This window comes from Pipistrellus kuhlii, unplaced genomic scaffold (genome assembly GCF_014108245.1).
Source record: "Pipistrellus kuhlii isolate mPipKuh1 unplaced genomic scaffold, mPipKuh1.p scaffold_m20_p_2, whole genome shotgun sequence".
Classification (NCBI taxonomy): domain Eukaryota; kingdom Metazoa; phylum Chordata; class Mammalia; order Chiroptera; family Vespertilionidae; genus Pipistrellus; species Pipistrellus kuhlii.
Genome location: NW_023425515.1, coordinates 153,150,658 through 153,163,896, shown reverse-complemented (window position 1 = coordinate 153,163,896; position 13,239 = coordinate 153,150,658). Strand labels below are relative to the sequence as shown.

General features: G+C 42.6%; 1 protein-coding gene across 3 annotated transcripts in view; it reads left to right on the top strand.

The window, feature by feature from the left end:
- PGM1 (phosphoglucomutase 1) overlaps positions 1-13,239 on the top strand; it is a 57,913-nt gene that overhangs the window by 14,938 nt on the left and 29,736 nt on the right. Inside the window, exons 1-4 of one of the 3 annotated variants that reach the window (XM_036445308.1) lie at positions 3,424-3,944; positions 9,238-9,400; positions 9,845-9,991; positions 11,444-11,569. In XM_036445308.1, the coding sequence (XP_036301201.1) occupies positions 3,645-3,944; positions 9,238-9,400; positions 9,845-9,991; positions 11,444-11,569 (736 nt within the window). In that variant the 5' untranslated portion in view covers positions 3,424-3,644. Of the gene's footprint in view, positions 1-3,423; positions 3,945-9,237; positions 9,401-9,844; positions 9,992-11,443; positions 11,570-13,239 lie in introns of those variants that run through there. The other 2 variants (XR_004989189.1, XM_036445309.2) reach the window with 2 other exon arrangements.

Sequence of the window (13,239 nt, the reverse complement as noted above, 5' to 3'; positions counted from 1 at the left end):
TATCCTTGATGCCCACTCTTGGGGCATTTGCTAAAGAAAATCTCTTGGTATGAAGAGGCGAATCTATTTAGGCCCTGGATTCAGCCTTCGCACATGATAGTTAGCTACCCAATAAATATTTATCGACGGAAAGAAACAAAGAAAGATAGAATGAATAAAAGGCTTGGCAAGCCTACAGTGTCTGCCGCGTTCTACTTGGAAGGCATCCTTGCTGATCAGAATGGGGGCTGGCATCTTTGAGAAGCCGGGAGTGGAGAGGTTCATAACTCTGCCATCGTGAAATTGATTGGACCCAAGACCAGTATGAAAGTTCCTTGTCTGAAGGGAGTGATCCTTAAGTCCCCCATATGGTTTAAATGTAATTTGTGTCATTGTGAAGGAGTACTGGCGATGCAGGCAGATTCATTAGGCCAAATTGGGTTTGCTATGCTCGACAGTAACATTCCCGAAGATGGAGTTCAACCTTTGCTGGAGAACTCCAGCAAATGAGCTTCTTAATAGCTGCCCCACTTAGTCCTAGCGCCTGCGGGAGCTTAATGTTTTTAATGCCTCTCCTTTTTTTACCACACTTCACAGTCCATCTAACATTGCTGCTTCTGGTAATATTTTTATATGGGGTTGAGTACTTTAGTGGCCATAAAATTATGACTCAGGCCCATTCTTAGAATAGAAGCTTTTTTAGGGCAAGGCTTATGTCCTTTTTGGTCTGGGCTTGCATGTTGACAAACATCAGGACAGACATAAGTAGTTGCTGAAAATGTTGCTTTCTGTTTTGGCCAAAGACCTGTTGGAGCCTTGGATTTTGGGTGCACTTAAATGGTTGGGTGTTTATCGATGTGTGCGAGAGCCACGAGAGATGGGATTCTTTCCCATTCCGCATTTGGCTGGACAGCTGGCTCACTGCAGGGAAGTGAAAATGTAACTGTGCCCACACAGATAGTCCACTCAAGAGGGGGACCCTGGGTTTACCTAGTGTGCCAGACTTCTCACAGACATGTATGACCTCTCAATGCTCACACACTGCTCTCTATTCCCACTTGTGTTAAAGAATTATTTCAATATGAAGATGACCAGCTGGGGTGGTACATTTAACGATCTTGAAATGAAGAGGCAAGCAAATAATGAACTCTAAGGTGACATATCAAGTATTTGGAAAGATAAGAAATGGAATAGGGCCAGCATAATTAAGTTTTCAATAACCGCTTTAGAAACATTATTTTAACCTTTAAAAATCAGAATATTTACATTTGGAAGACTTTGTGTGTCAGTTTTCAGATCGTTAGAAACTGGCACGAGGCCCAAGAGTGGGCTTAATTCTAGAAACAACAGTTACAAGGTGGAAAAATATTTTTAGAAACAAGTTTTGGTGCATGTGAGCACACACCAATAAACGGAGGTGTCCTAGTATCCGATGTGGACGTGGTCTTCAAGGAAACAAAGCAAGCGTTCGCCATCCTTTGAAAGATCTGCTGTTGGGTCTTATGCTGCAGATGAACCCACTCTTCTGTGTATATTTTTTGTGTTTGAATTTGTATACTTATGCCTTGATTCTTCATAATTTCTCATTTTATGGAATCAATTAACCACAAGCTATAAATGAAATAAATGAATGTGTGGAAAAAACCCCCAACAAAACGTGATTCTTTGAGTTCTAACTTCTGCAAGAGCATCACGTGGATGGTGGCAGACCACCAGCGGAGAGCATGCTGGAGTGTGTGGGCAGTGGGGCACCCCTGTGACCCAGTATCCCTGGACCTACCCTGGGATTTCAAGACCTCACTCAGAAAACTGCCAATTATGTGGCTGGTTGTCCTGTTATTCCCAATGAAAAGATTATTGGGTTGATATTTCATGAATCTGCATCTGTTATTAAGTATGTCAAGACCTATAAGCTGGCTTCATTTGTAAGCCTTTCTAAAACCAGAGGAAACTGGGCACCGAACTTAAAAAATATGAATTTAAAAAAATGCATTGTAGTAAGTTGAAAAACAGTGCGTGTGTAAACTGATACTAAAGCAAGCGTACTTTGTAAATTAACTTTTAAAGAATTGTAGTTTTAAAAAACTATCCTAAGCAAAAATAAGCTATAAAAAGTCATTGTCTTTTGGCTAACTGGTCTTCAACTGTGTCTTGTGACTTGTTTAAATGTTATGTCTCGAGGTCTTCCCTGCACATAGACCAGCCCCATGTGTCATTGGAAGAAATCAGGCTCCTTTGCCGGGAGCTGCTTTCTGCTCATGGGGCTGTTGGTTTTGCTGGTCCTGCTCAGAGCAGACCTGGGATGCAGGCATTCATGCCTCAGAGAGGGCAGCCTGCTGCTCTCAGCAGTAGCTCACGTTTGGACCCTGCTGAAAATCTGGGAAATACTCAGATTTTGTTTGTCAACAGATTTCACTTTTTTTCTTGAAAACCTTGACTCCTCAGTGCATGTCAAATTCTTCAGACATGTGGTGTAACTAGTACTGGTTCACTTTTTAAGAAGCATCCCTGACAAGTCTGCCAAAACCTTGACAGTGGAGCTTAATTAACAACTTCTGCTGAACCAGATAAAGGACACATATGCATGCATTTAAGTAGATTATTAATACAATCTCAGGGGTCAGATGGGGTTCGACATTAAATTTATTCAGGCAGTATGTTTCAAAACATTTTAGGTTCTTCAAATGCAAAGGACTTAAACTGTTTCATTAAAAGCCAAGACTATTTGAAAATGAGAAAATTAAAACACAAAATTTATGTATATATAATAGTATTTTTCTAAATAAATAACTTGATCGAACCTCATACACTCAAAACACATACTTCAAGGGTTTGGAGCATCTTCATTCCCACTTTTCAAGGAAATGACCGAGCTGTCAATCATTCACAGCATATTTGTAGGTATCTGTTCTCCTAGAACTAAATACTATTTTGTTAAATCCTTTGTGGTCCGTGAATAAATGTGTTCTGTTAAATGATCCCTCCCCCGCCTTTTACCTGGAATTGTGTGTGGGAAGTAAAAAAATCACTTGGGTATCAAAGTGACAGTGATGTAAGGAGCCCAGGAGGTCACCCATTCCTCACTTCCATTTTAAGATTGACCTTTAACTTGCTAGATGGCATGGGACGGCTTTAGCTTCAGATGGCCTTCTCGGTGATGACTGCCCAGAGAGGCTCTGGTGTAAGGGGTGTCAGGAGCAGCGGGAGCCACCCCAGGGTGTCTTATTCACAGCCTGCTTCCTGGGTCTGCACTGGCTGTCTTTGCCCGGGCTCGGCGAGCGGAGTCTGGCAGCCATCTGGTGTTTGTAACTGAAGTCTGCTGCACACAGCACCCTTCGGAGCTACCTCCACCCGAACGGGAGATGAGGCAAACATAATTGAAGGGTGTTTGGCTTGGTTGTGTGGGCAGGAGTGTCCTCACCAAAACAACTTTGAAGATTGCTTTGCGTGTGGATGTGGGTGGGTGGCGGCCCTGAACTCGCTCACAAGGGGCGGCCTCAACAAGGGATCCAGCCAGCTTCCTCCCTGGAGCCACTGTCCAGACAGGGCCGCTATTTTAGTGACTCGGAGGACACAGTTGCAGCGTCGGTCTGTACGGCACCGTTTGGGGAGCTCTTCGCTGCTTTCTGGACACCCGCGCTGAGCCAAGTGGTGGAAATGAAAAGATGAGTGATTTTGATGCATGGATTTTTGGGAAATACAGGAACATGGAAGAAGGTCCTCTCCCTCTGTTGACCTTTGCTACAGCCCCCTACCATGACCAGAAACCAGGAACTAGCGGATTACGGAAGAAAACCTATTGTTTCGAGGCAAAGCCAGGCTACCTGGAAAATTTTATCCAGAGCATATTCTTTTCTGTAGACCTAAAAGATCGCCAGGGATCCTCACTGGTGGTTGGTGGAGACGGGAGGTATTTTAATAAGTCGGCGGTAGAAACAATAGTGCAGATGGCGGCCGCCAATGGGGTTGGTATACCAATGTGTTGTTGTGATTCTGGCTGTCCACATAACCTCTTCATTGTGCAGAAATATACAGAAGGACAAGGATTTGTTTGGGGTATGCACCTCAGTCCTACTAACATCCAGTCAGGTTTCATTGTGACTTCAGAGATAGACTCCTGTGAAAATGCTGCTGAAATTACACGCCACATTGCAGCATAGGGACGTAAGTTCAACCTTTTGTGTGCTGTGCTCTGTACCTATTGCTTGGACAAGTACCTGTTGCTTATTAGACACTTAAAGCGCACCCCCAGCCGTAAGCTCTCCTGAATACATTCTAACCAGTTTTGAGGGCACTCTGTCTTTTCTAAGGAGGCTCTCATGAGTAGTGGAGAGAGGAGGGTTTTGTTTTCTTTCAGTGGCTTCCTTGTTGAAGTTCAGTCACTTGTCAAACAGGAAAACAAAAGCCAGTCCATGCTGTTGTTGTTGAATCCTGGTAGTCATGCAGAAATGCGAGGAGGGGATGGAAAAATGTTAGGTGTGAGTCTCCCAAGAGGACCTGTTAGGGGGGAGCCTGCTCATAATGACCTTGGACACAAAGCGGCCCTGTGTGCAGGGAACTTGTGCAGCAGAATAGAGATGATAACTCCGGTGAGACTTTACTGTAAGGAGGCTCTGCTAAGGCTTCACATTGGGAAAAGCCTTGTTGCCTGAATCAACCAAATCAGAAGGAATCAGTGGAGAAAGCACTGATCTTGATAATTTAACAATTGGCACGGCCCCACTGACTTACAGGAACTGTCTTTGCTCTGCAAATCCCTCCGTGAGACCAATATATATATATATATATATATATATATATATATATATATATATATATATATATATATTTAGTGTTTTAGATTATACTTAGCAATAATTTGGAGAACAAAGTCTTTTAGTACTTATAAATTTATAAAATGTTCTCTCTGGAAGCAGTTCTCTTACTGGGATCATAATTTAGCATTGCCATCGAATGTGTTGGGCACTCATTTTCTGTCTATTTTAATGAGATGCCAAGCCGGTCTGATTGCAAAAGCCAAATTAAACAACAACAAAAACACTACCAAATTAAATTTTTTAAATGTTTGTAAATTCTATTGCTTTCAATTGCAACGTTTCCTTTCTACCTAGTTTCAGAATCGGAATGCCTTTCATGTAAAAATTGCTGATAAAGCACTCACATATGAAATTATTATGACACATACACATTTTTAAGATAAAATGTGGCATGCTATAAATTTCACCTTTGAGGAGAGCTGCAAAGGGAATGGTATTAAGATGCTTTTAATCTTTTGAGAGAGAATGAATGGAACATTATTTCTCTGCATATATCTGGGCTGTTGAGAGCATCTGGTACACTGTCCCCTTTGCTGTGATGTATTTGGCTTCATTTCATTTTTGTGTGGAGCTGAAGGATGTGGAAGAGGTGGTAGGAATGTGTAATTCAGGCAGACCCTAGAGACTTCCTCAGTGTTACAATCTGAAGGTTTGCTCAATTATACATTTAAGTGCTAATCATTGACTAAATATGGTAACTGCCTATGGCATGGCAGCCAGCGCAAGCAATAATTTCATGTCTTTGCAAGGGCATTCTTTATTCAAAATAGCGTTGCCTTTAGAGCAGTCCTGCTACCCAGATGGATGACTTGACACATTCAGTGGGCCAATACAGCACGTTAATCTGGTAAAGCCTCTAAAATCCTATACAGTGTGATTTCTTCTTTGTCTAACATATCCTAAATTCCGACTAGTTTAGCATCCCTTTGATTGTGGGGAGAACTCTAGGGAGGATATCTAAAGGAGAGATAATCTTCTACCACAGAGTTCGGTAGAAGTCAGTGTTCCTTCCTCCATTCATGAGCCAGTTCTTCAGAGGGCTTTTCAGTCTAGCGAGCTAAATGGAGATCATTCCCCCCACCACCACCACCACCCCGACCTTTAGTACACTTTATCTGGTGCATTTAAGGATTATTGAATATAATTTGCCTTTGTTAGTTTCCCTTTGTTTTTGTTTGCAGAAAGCTGTATGCAGTTATAAGAAATTGTAATGTACAAAATAAAATATTGGTGGTGCCCCGTTTCTAATACTGATATCTCATATGGTCCCCAGAGCTTTGAACTTAGAGGTACGTTTAGAAATGAGACTTGAACCCGTGTATATGACTAGCAGGGGGGAGAAAATGGATCTTGCCTTTTGTGATACATAAGAAGACACGAGGCCCCATTTTCAATTAAAAGGAAAATGTAAGTTTTCTTCCTGTCATGTCTGACTGTAAAATATTGGGGGACAGTGAGGTACCCATTGGTGGTGTGATATGAGAGAGGCAGGCAGGAGTAGCAGGAGAGGAGAAGGGCGGGGGACACTGGTGGGAGAGGGACTCTCAGTGCCAGGCTGAGGGGGGTTCCCTCTGAGTCAGTAGACACTGAGGAATCAGAGAAAGATGCATCTTTTCTTCTTTATTATCTTTTTTTATGGCAAATCATACATAACAAAATTTTGCATTTTAACCATTTTTAAGTGCATGCTTTAGTGGTATTGATGACGTTCAGTGTTCTGTCACCATCATCATTATCCTTTTCCAGAACTCTTTTATCATTCCATCCAAAACGGTATACCCACTAAACAGTCACTCCTCATGCTTCCTTCCCCCCAGGCCCTGGCAACCTCTGTTCTACTTTCTGCCTATGAATTTGACCATTTTAGGTACATCATATAAGTAGAATCAGACAATATCTGTTCTTGTGTGTCTGGTTTATTTTATGTTTTCAAGGTTCATCCCTGTTGTAGCATGTATCAGAGTTTCATTCCTTTGTAAGGCTGAGTATTATTCCATTGTATGTATATCCTGCATATTGTTTATCCACTGACCTGTTGATGGATGTTTGGGTTGCTCTCACCTTTGGCTGTTGTGTATAATGCTGTTATGAACAAGGGTGTGTAAGTTATTTGTTTGAGTCGCTGCTTTCTTTTATGTGTATATCTAGAAGTGTAATTTCTGGATCAAATGGTACAGGGAGGATTTTTGAGTTGAGGAGGGACACTGGACTATAGAAAGGTGAACTACGTGGGCCTGAGGAGGTAGGCTCAATTTGGCCAGGTTAGAGCAGCAGAGGTACAGGTGGGAGAGAAGCAGGGGAGGTTACAGTCCGGAGCTGTAATAATTCTTCAGACTTCCTTAACAGGAGGATGATAACAGAGTAATATTTTCCAAACATCAAGTTTACAGTTAATATTCCTGAGGGTGATTCATGGGAAATAGTTTGCTTTGGAAGGGGATGTTTTGACCTCTTCTTGGGCCCAAGAGAAAGAAGCTACTAAGGCTTCTCTCTCTCAACTTTTCTTTTTACTGTTACCCCCTGGCTTAGTCCCCTCAGTCTTGGGCCATCACTGACTACAGACATCACCATAAGGAATGGTAGAATTAAGGGGTGATTTGGGTGGCATAGATTCATTTTTTTTTTTTTATCAGTCTCTCCTTCCACACCATATACATACAAAGTCTAAGTAAAAGTCAGTATGCTTCAGGTGCAAATATAATTTCCAGATAACTCCACCAGCCACCCTGGCTGAGGAAGTTGCCATTTCTAAGCTTTGCCTATTGAAATTATGGAACTTCTCAACCATAGTCTTTTATTCTCATTGGAGCCACACCTGGAAACTGTTGGACGTGTGAGATGTTTCCATTCCCACGTATTGAGTCAGGACGTTTCAATGCTTTTCCCAGCTATTGCCACTGGATGCCATGTGACCTTGTCATGTCATCTATCCCAAAGTCTACCATAGCATCTTCCCATACTTTCTTGTTGTACTTGCTGTTAGGAGGATATTAAGAATGAGCCAAATGGGCAGGAGTGTGACAACTTTGACCTCAGCTGCTTCATCTACACAAGGGGAGGAGCCCTTGTGAGAATGAATGGGAAGTGGGGCTTTAGAAAGCTTTCAGAAGATCAGGATAATCATAATACTGATTTCACACCATCTTTGGGATTTTCTAGTTTATGAAGAAGCCTATTTATAGCCTTTACCCTGATTGTTATCACTTCCCGAGGGAGGCAGGATATAACAAAAATATTAGTGTAACAGAAATTGTATGGAGATAGACATATTAGCCAAGAGGTGACTGAAATTGAACCAGCTGCTTCCTGGGAGGTGGGTGGTGGTGGGAGGGTGGAATTATAAGGCAGAAACCGATGGGAGGGTGACCCCTGGGAGGATGGCAAAGGTAACAGTCACAGAGAAACTTTCCAACGGAATCTCATTGATCTGTTCACCATGAGAAACAAATCTACTCTCAAGTTGTTTCTTCGACCATATTTATCTCTGATGAGCCCAAAGGAAATAACAAATGGAAAATTTCAAAGCATTCCCATCCCTTTCTTGTCTCAGAAGAAAGAATGGAGGGAGGGCACAAACTCCTTAGTTATAAATCATTTTATGCGGCAGTCACATCTTCTCCAACTATGTCAGTCTTCTCCATGTGTGCCCAATGTGGGTCATATTGAGACAGATATAAATGACTATCATGTTAGTGAAGGAAGAGCTAGGAGCTGTGCTGATACCATTTTTGAGAGATAATGGGAAGGTGAGTTAACACAACAAAACTATTACCTGTAGCCCTTTCATGTGGGTAGTTCTGACTGGTTTACCCAGGCCTAACTCCCAGCATTCCAGCCTTGGCCCAGCGGTGACTCAGACAGTACCAGGCATGCTGTTGTGTTAACATCTAAGTTTGACTGGAAATGTAAATCCCGAGATACATTTTGTAATAGACTTCATGTAAAGTTTGTCTCTTTTTACTTTTCTATACATTTTAACTTATAGAAGTCTTCTCATTGGATTAGAATTTCTTTTAAGCTGAACTTATATTCTTTTCCCAACATGGATGGAAAGTATGATTGAATTGGATAAAAATGTGGGTTTCCTCACGCTCTTTCAGTGTATCCAAATTATGAACCTGGTCTGGAAAGACTCTGTTTTGCATATTCTTATGTTTTCTTGCCAGAGTCATACACTAAAACTGCACAGTTTCCCAAAACTATTTGAAGGAATGGCTTTGTTCAACAATACTTTTACTTCAATAATAGTATTATTTGTCAACAACAATAATATTCCACCTCAAAATAACAATAACCACCCAAGCTGTAAAGACTCCATAAGAACACCTTTCCCGGTCCAATAGGATAGTTCTTGGTTCACCTGCCTGTGGGACTAGGGTTTCTGTGCAGGAGCTCTGGACTCACTGATGCGAAAGTGTGTGTTCTGGATTTCTCCTCCTAGATTGGCCGCTTGGTTATTGGGCAGAATGGAATCCTCTCCACCCCTGCCGTTTCCTGCATCATTCGAAAGATCAAAGCCCTTGGTGGGATCATCTTGACAGCCAGCCACAATCCTGGAGGGCCCAACGGAGATTTTGGAATCAAATTCAATATTTCCAATGGAGGTGAGGGTGCTGTCACTTTAAGGATGGTCAAGGTCACTGGATGCCATGTGACCTTGTCATGTCATCTATCTCAAAGGAGGATAAGCCACTAGTCAATGCCGTGGGAGGCCAGGGTTCTGGTTCTGGTCCTTAGTAAGGGGGCTCTTTGTTTCCTTTTGATGGAAATTAAATGCTTCTCATTCTGCTGTACCTGAACGTGAGGAGCCAGGCACCAATGATCATTAACAGAATATTTTCTGTTAGAAAACCCGGATACTTTGCTGCTTGGATGATGAGATGAATGGCAGATGTGTGAGTGAAGAGGAATTGATGAGTTTTGCGTTGGTTTTTTTTTTTTTTTTTTTTTTTTTTTTTTTTTTTTTGTGTGTGTGTGTGTGTGTGTGTGTGTGTGTGTTTACATGTTAGCTGTACAAAATGACCCACTGTTTGCTATTTGGTTTCCAGGTCCAGCTCCCGAAGCAGTAACTGATAAGATTTTCCAAATCAGCAAGACAATCGAAGAATATGCAATTTGCCCTGACCTCAAAGTAGACCTTGGAGTCCTGGGGAAGCAGCAGTTTGACCTGGAAAACAAGTTCAAACCCTTCACAGGCATGTTTCCCTCTCCCTTCCCCTCCTGCCCACTCCTAGTTCCAACTTGAGCCATTTGCCTTTCCAGGTTTTAATAATATGGGTGTTCAGCTCCAGAAAGATTGTGGTCCCTGAGCTTTGCATGCATTAATTAGCAGATCTGGAATTGGGTCTGGGACTCCAGAGACCTGGGCTCTCTGGGCACTGCCAGTGATCAGCAGTGTGACCCTGGGTAAGTCATTTCCAAATCTTAAGGCCTCAGCTTCCATATTTATATCACGAATTTGGCTAGAAGATTCGTAAGATTATATTCATAAATAACTTTTATTGAGCTTTATTTTTATGTGCCTAGCTCTTACCACTTATTTTCCCGCTTTATTCTTTCAGTAGCCCTGTGAGGGCAGCACTGTTGGTATTCACTTTTTCCAGGTGAGGAAACAAAGGCTGAGAGAGCTTGAGTAACAGGCTCAGCTCACACAGGGAGTGAGTGATATGCTGGGATTCAAACCCAGGTGTGAATGATTCCAAAGCTTGGGTTTTGATATCCCCCCTTCCCCCTCCCCCCCCCCCCCCCCGCTGCCCTAATATTCAGTAAAATCAAATTATACCATTTTGGGGGCTAAATTGAAAATTGAAACTCCCTGTGTAGGCAGTTGTAATAAACATGTTGTAATACAATGATTGATGGAGTAAGAGTTTGTGAAATTATTCATATTAATCAAATAAGGGTGAGATGCTTGGCAACGTAACTTGCATTCTGACTTTGCTCTAACATGTGTTCTTCCCCCTGGACTGCGTTTTTTGTTTGCGGCCACCCACGGAGAGCGGACAGTAGCATCCTAACAAAGAGAAGGTGGTGCTTTGCCACATCCTGAAGACCTGCTTAGGGTTTAGAAAACATCAGAAGAGAATTTCCTAAATTCTTAATGTCTTGAAAATGTTCAGACCCCTGAAAATCCAGCAATACTAAGTTCTTATATTTATTTTATTCCTTTAGTGGTGCATGTGAAAATGACTCATTAAAAAAATACCTTTTCCTGCTTTTCACCATTAAGTCTTGATGGCAATAGGCCTGGAAAAAGGAAAGGAAAGTAGGTGTCACATTTTCTGTTACTTATGACACCAAAATATACTTCTTATGAAGATGGATAGGGAATCAATGAAATGCTGAGTTTACCGCCAGACAAACCTCCATCAAAAATCCCGTGAGTGCCCCATCCCAGCTGCATGGACAAGTGGTTTAACCTTACAGACCTTGCGTTTCCTTGTCTACAAAACAGGACCCTGTCATGTACCCCAAGGAACATTGTTAGTATTGGATCCGTCCTGTGCCAGGCCTGGCATCGTAGGGCTGCTCAGTAATCGGCTTTTTAACATAACTATGGCGTGTTTACAGCCATGCAGTCATTGCAGAGGAGAACATTTCTAAATGTGCTTGGTTCCTCCATCTCTCAATATGGCCTCTTCCCACAGTGGAAATTGTGGATTCGGTGGAAGCGTACGCTGCGATGCTGAGGAACATCTTTGATTTCAGCGCACTGAAAGAACTGCTTTCGGGTCCAAACCGGCTGAAGATCCGCATCGATGCCATGCACGGAGGTACGGGCCGCTTCTCTGCTACACCCTTCCCTCAGCTGTGAAGCTGCTCTCTGCTCTGTGCCTCATGATGCTTCAACAAGCCTTTTTTTTTTTTTTTTTTAAGACTCTCTCTGGCTCTTCTCCCCTCATTTTTTTAATTTAAATTTATGGGGGATAACTTTAGGTAATCACATTCTATAAGTTTCAGGCATGCAACCTTATAATACATCATCTGTATATTGCATCTTGTATCCACCACCTAAAGTCTCATCTCCTTCCATCATCATATATTTGACCCCCTGTACCTTCTTCATCCACCCTCCACGCCTTTCCCCTCTGGTAACCACCATACTGTGGTCTATGTCTATGTGTTTGTTTTATAGCCCACATAGGCGTAAAAATCATACGGTTCTTGTAATTTTCCATCTCTGATATTTTTTTTTAAACAATTATTTTGCAACCATTTCAACAATACCCACAGGAGTAAAAATCTAACCGTAAGCAGCAGGCAGTGGAGACATTCCCCACAGCAAGGTGGTGTGAAGGGCAGTTTCCACATTAAGCATCAGGTTTGTGTCATGTGCAGCTGCGTTTGTGGACACTTCCTGCCTCTCCGAAGATACTTTACATTCTTCTACCCCACTCTTTCCAAGGGGGCGTTTTGTCATTTACTAGATGTGGTGAACACGCTCCTGAGCCCCTCAGCCCCTCTCGCCGGCCCCCGCATGCTCCTTTTCTTAGAAGCAGGCAGAGCAAGCCCAGGATTAAATTCAGAAACAACAGGATGTGTGTCTCTCCCTCTTCTTCCTCTGGGGGGTGTGTGGCCAGGTCAGTAGAGACAGCAGCTGTCATTGTGAAGTGAACCATGAGGTTTTCTTGCTTATAGGAATATGGGAATTCCTGAGCATGTAGGTTGCTCATTTGTTTTGTAATAATTTAGAATTTTGGAAGCTTTGAGCAGCAGGGTTTTCCTTGGTGTTGGAATCCAGCTGCTTGTCTGGCTGAGAAAGGCTTTCTACTGTGCTGAACCCTTTTGACAATGCTGTTGAGAGCCTCCTATTAACACTGCATAACCAGGGCTAGAAAGCCTTCTCCTGGAGGGCTGAATCTCCCATCCTGGAACTCCTCCCTTGGGCCCTAACTTGGCTCTGGAGTCCCATGAATGGGTCTCCCTTTTTGTTAAACTTCACCTGAGGCCATGCTTAGAGAGATTAAGGGAGATAGAGAGAGAGAGAGAGATAGAATAGATAGAGAAATGAAAATCAATGTGAGAACCACTGATCGGTCGCCTTCAGCACAGGCCCTTTCTGGGGATCAAACCCGTAAAGCAGGCATGTGCCCTGACCAGAAATTGAAGCAGCAACCTTTTGGTGCACAGAAGAACGCTTAACCGGCTGAGCCTCTCCAGCTGGGCTGCGTGTACTTTATTCAGACAAAAGCTACCGTATTTTCCAGCGTATAAGACGACCCCCTAATTTTTACAGTTAAAACATAGGTTTGGGCCTTTATTTGCTGTATAAGACTACCCCCCACTTCTGAGGCAATACCAGTTCTTTTTTTAATAGACCGCCTCTCTGACTCTAGCCAATCTGAGCTTCGGGTACAGAACATGTACACTGTGTTCTAGTAAAAAGCCTGCTCAGATTGGCCAGAGTCAGAGAGGCGGTCTATTAAAAAAAGAACTGGTGTTG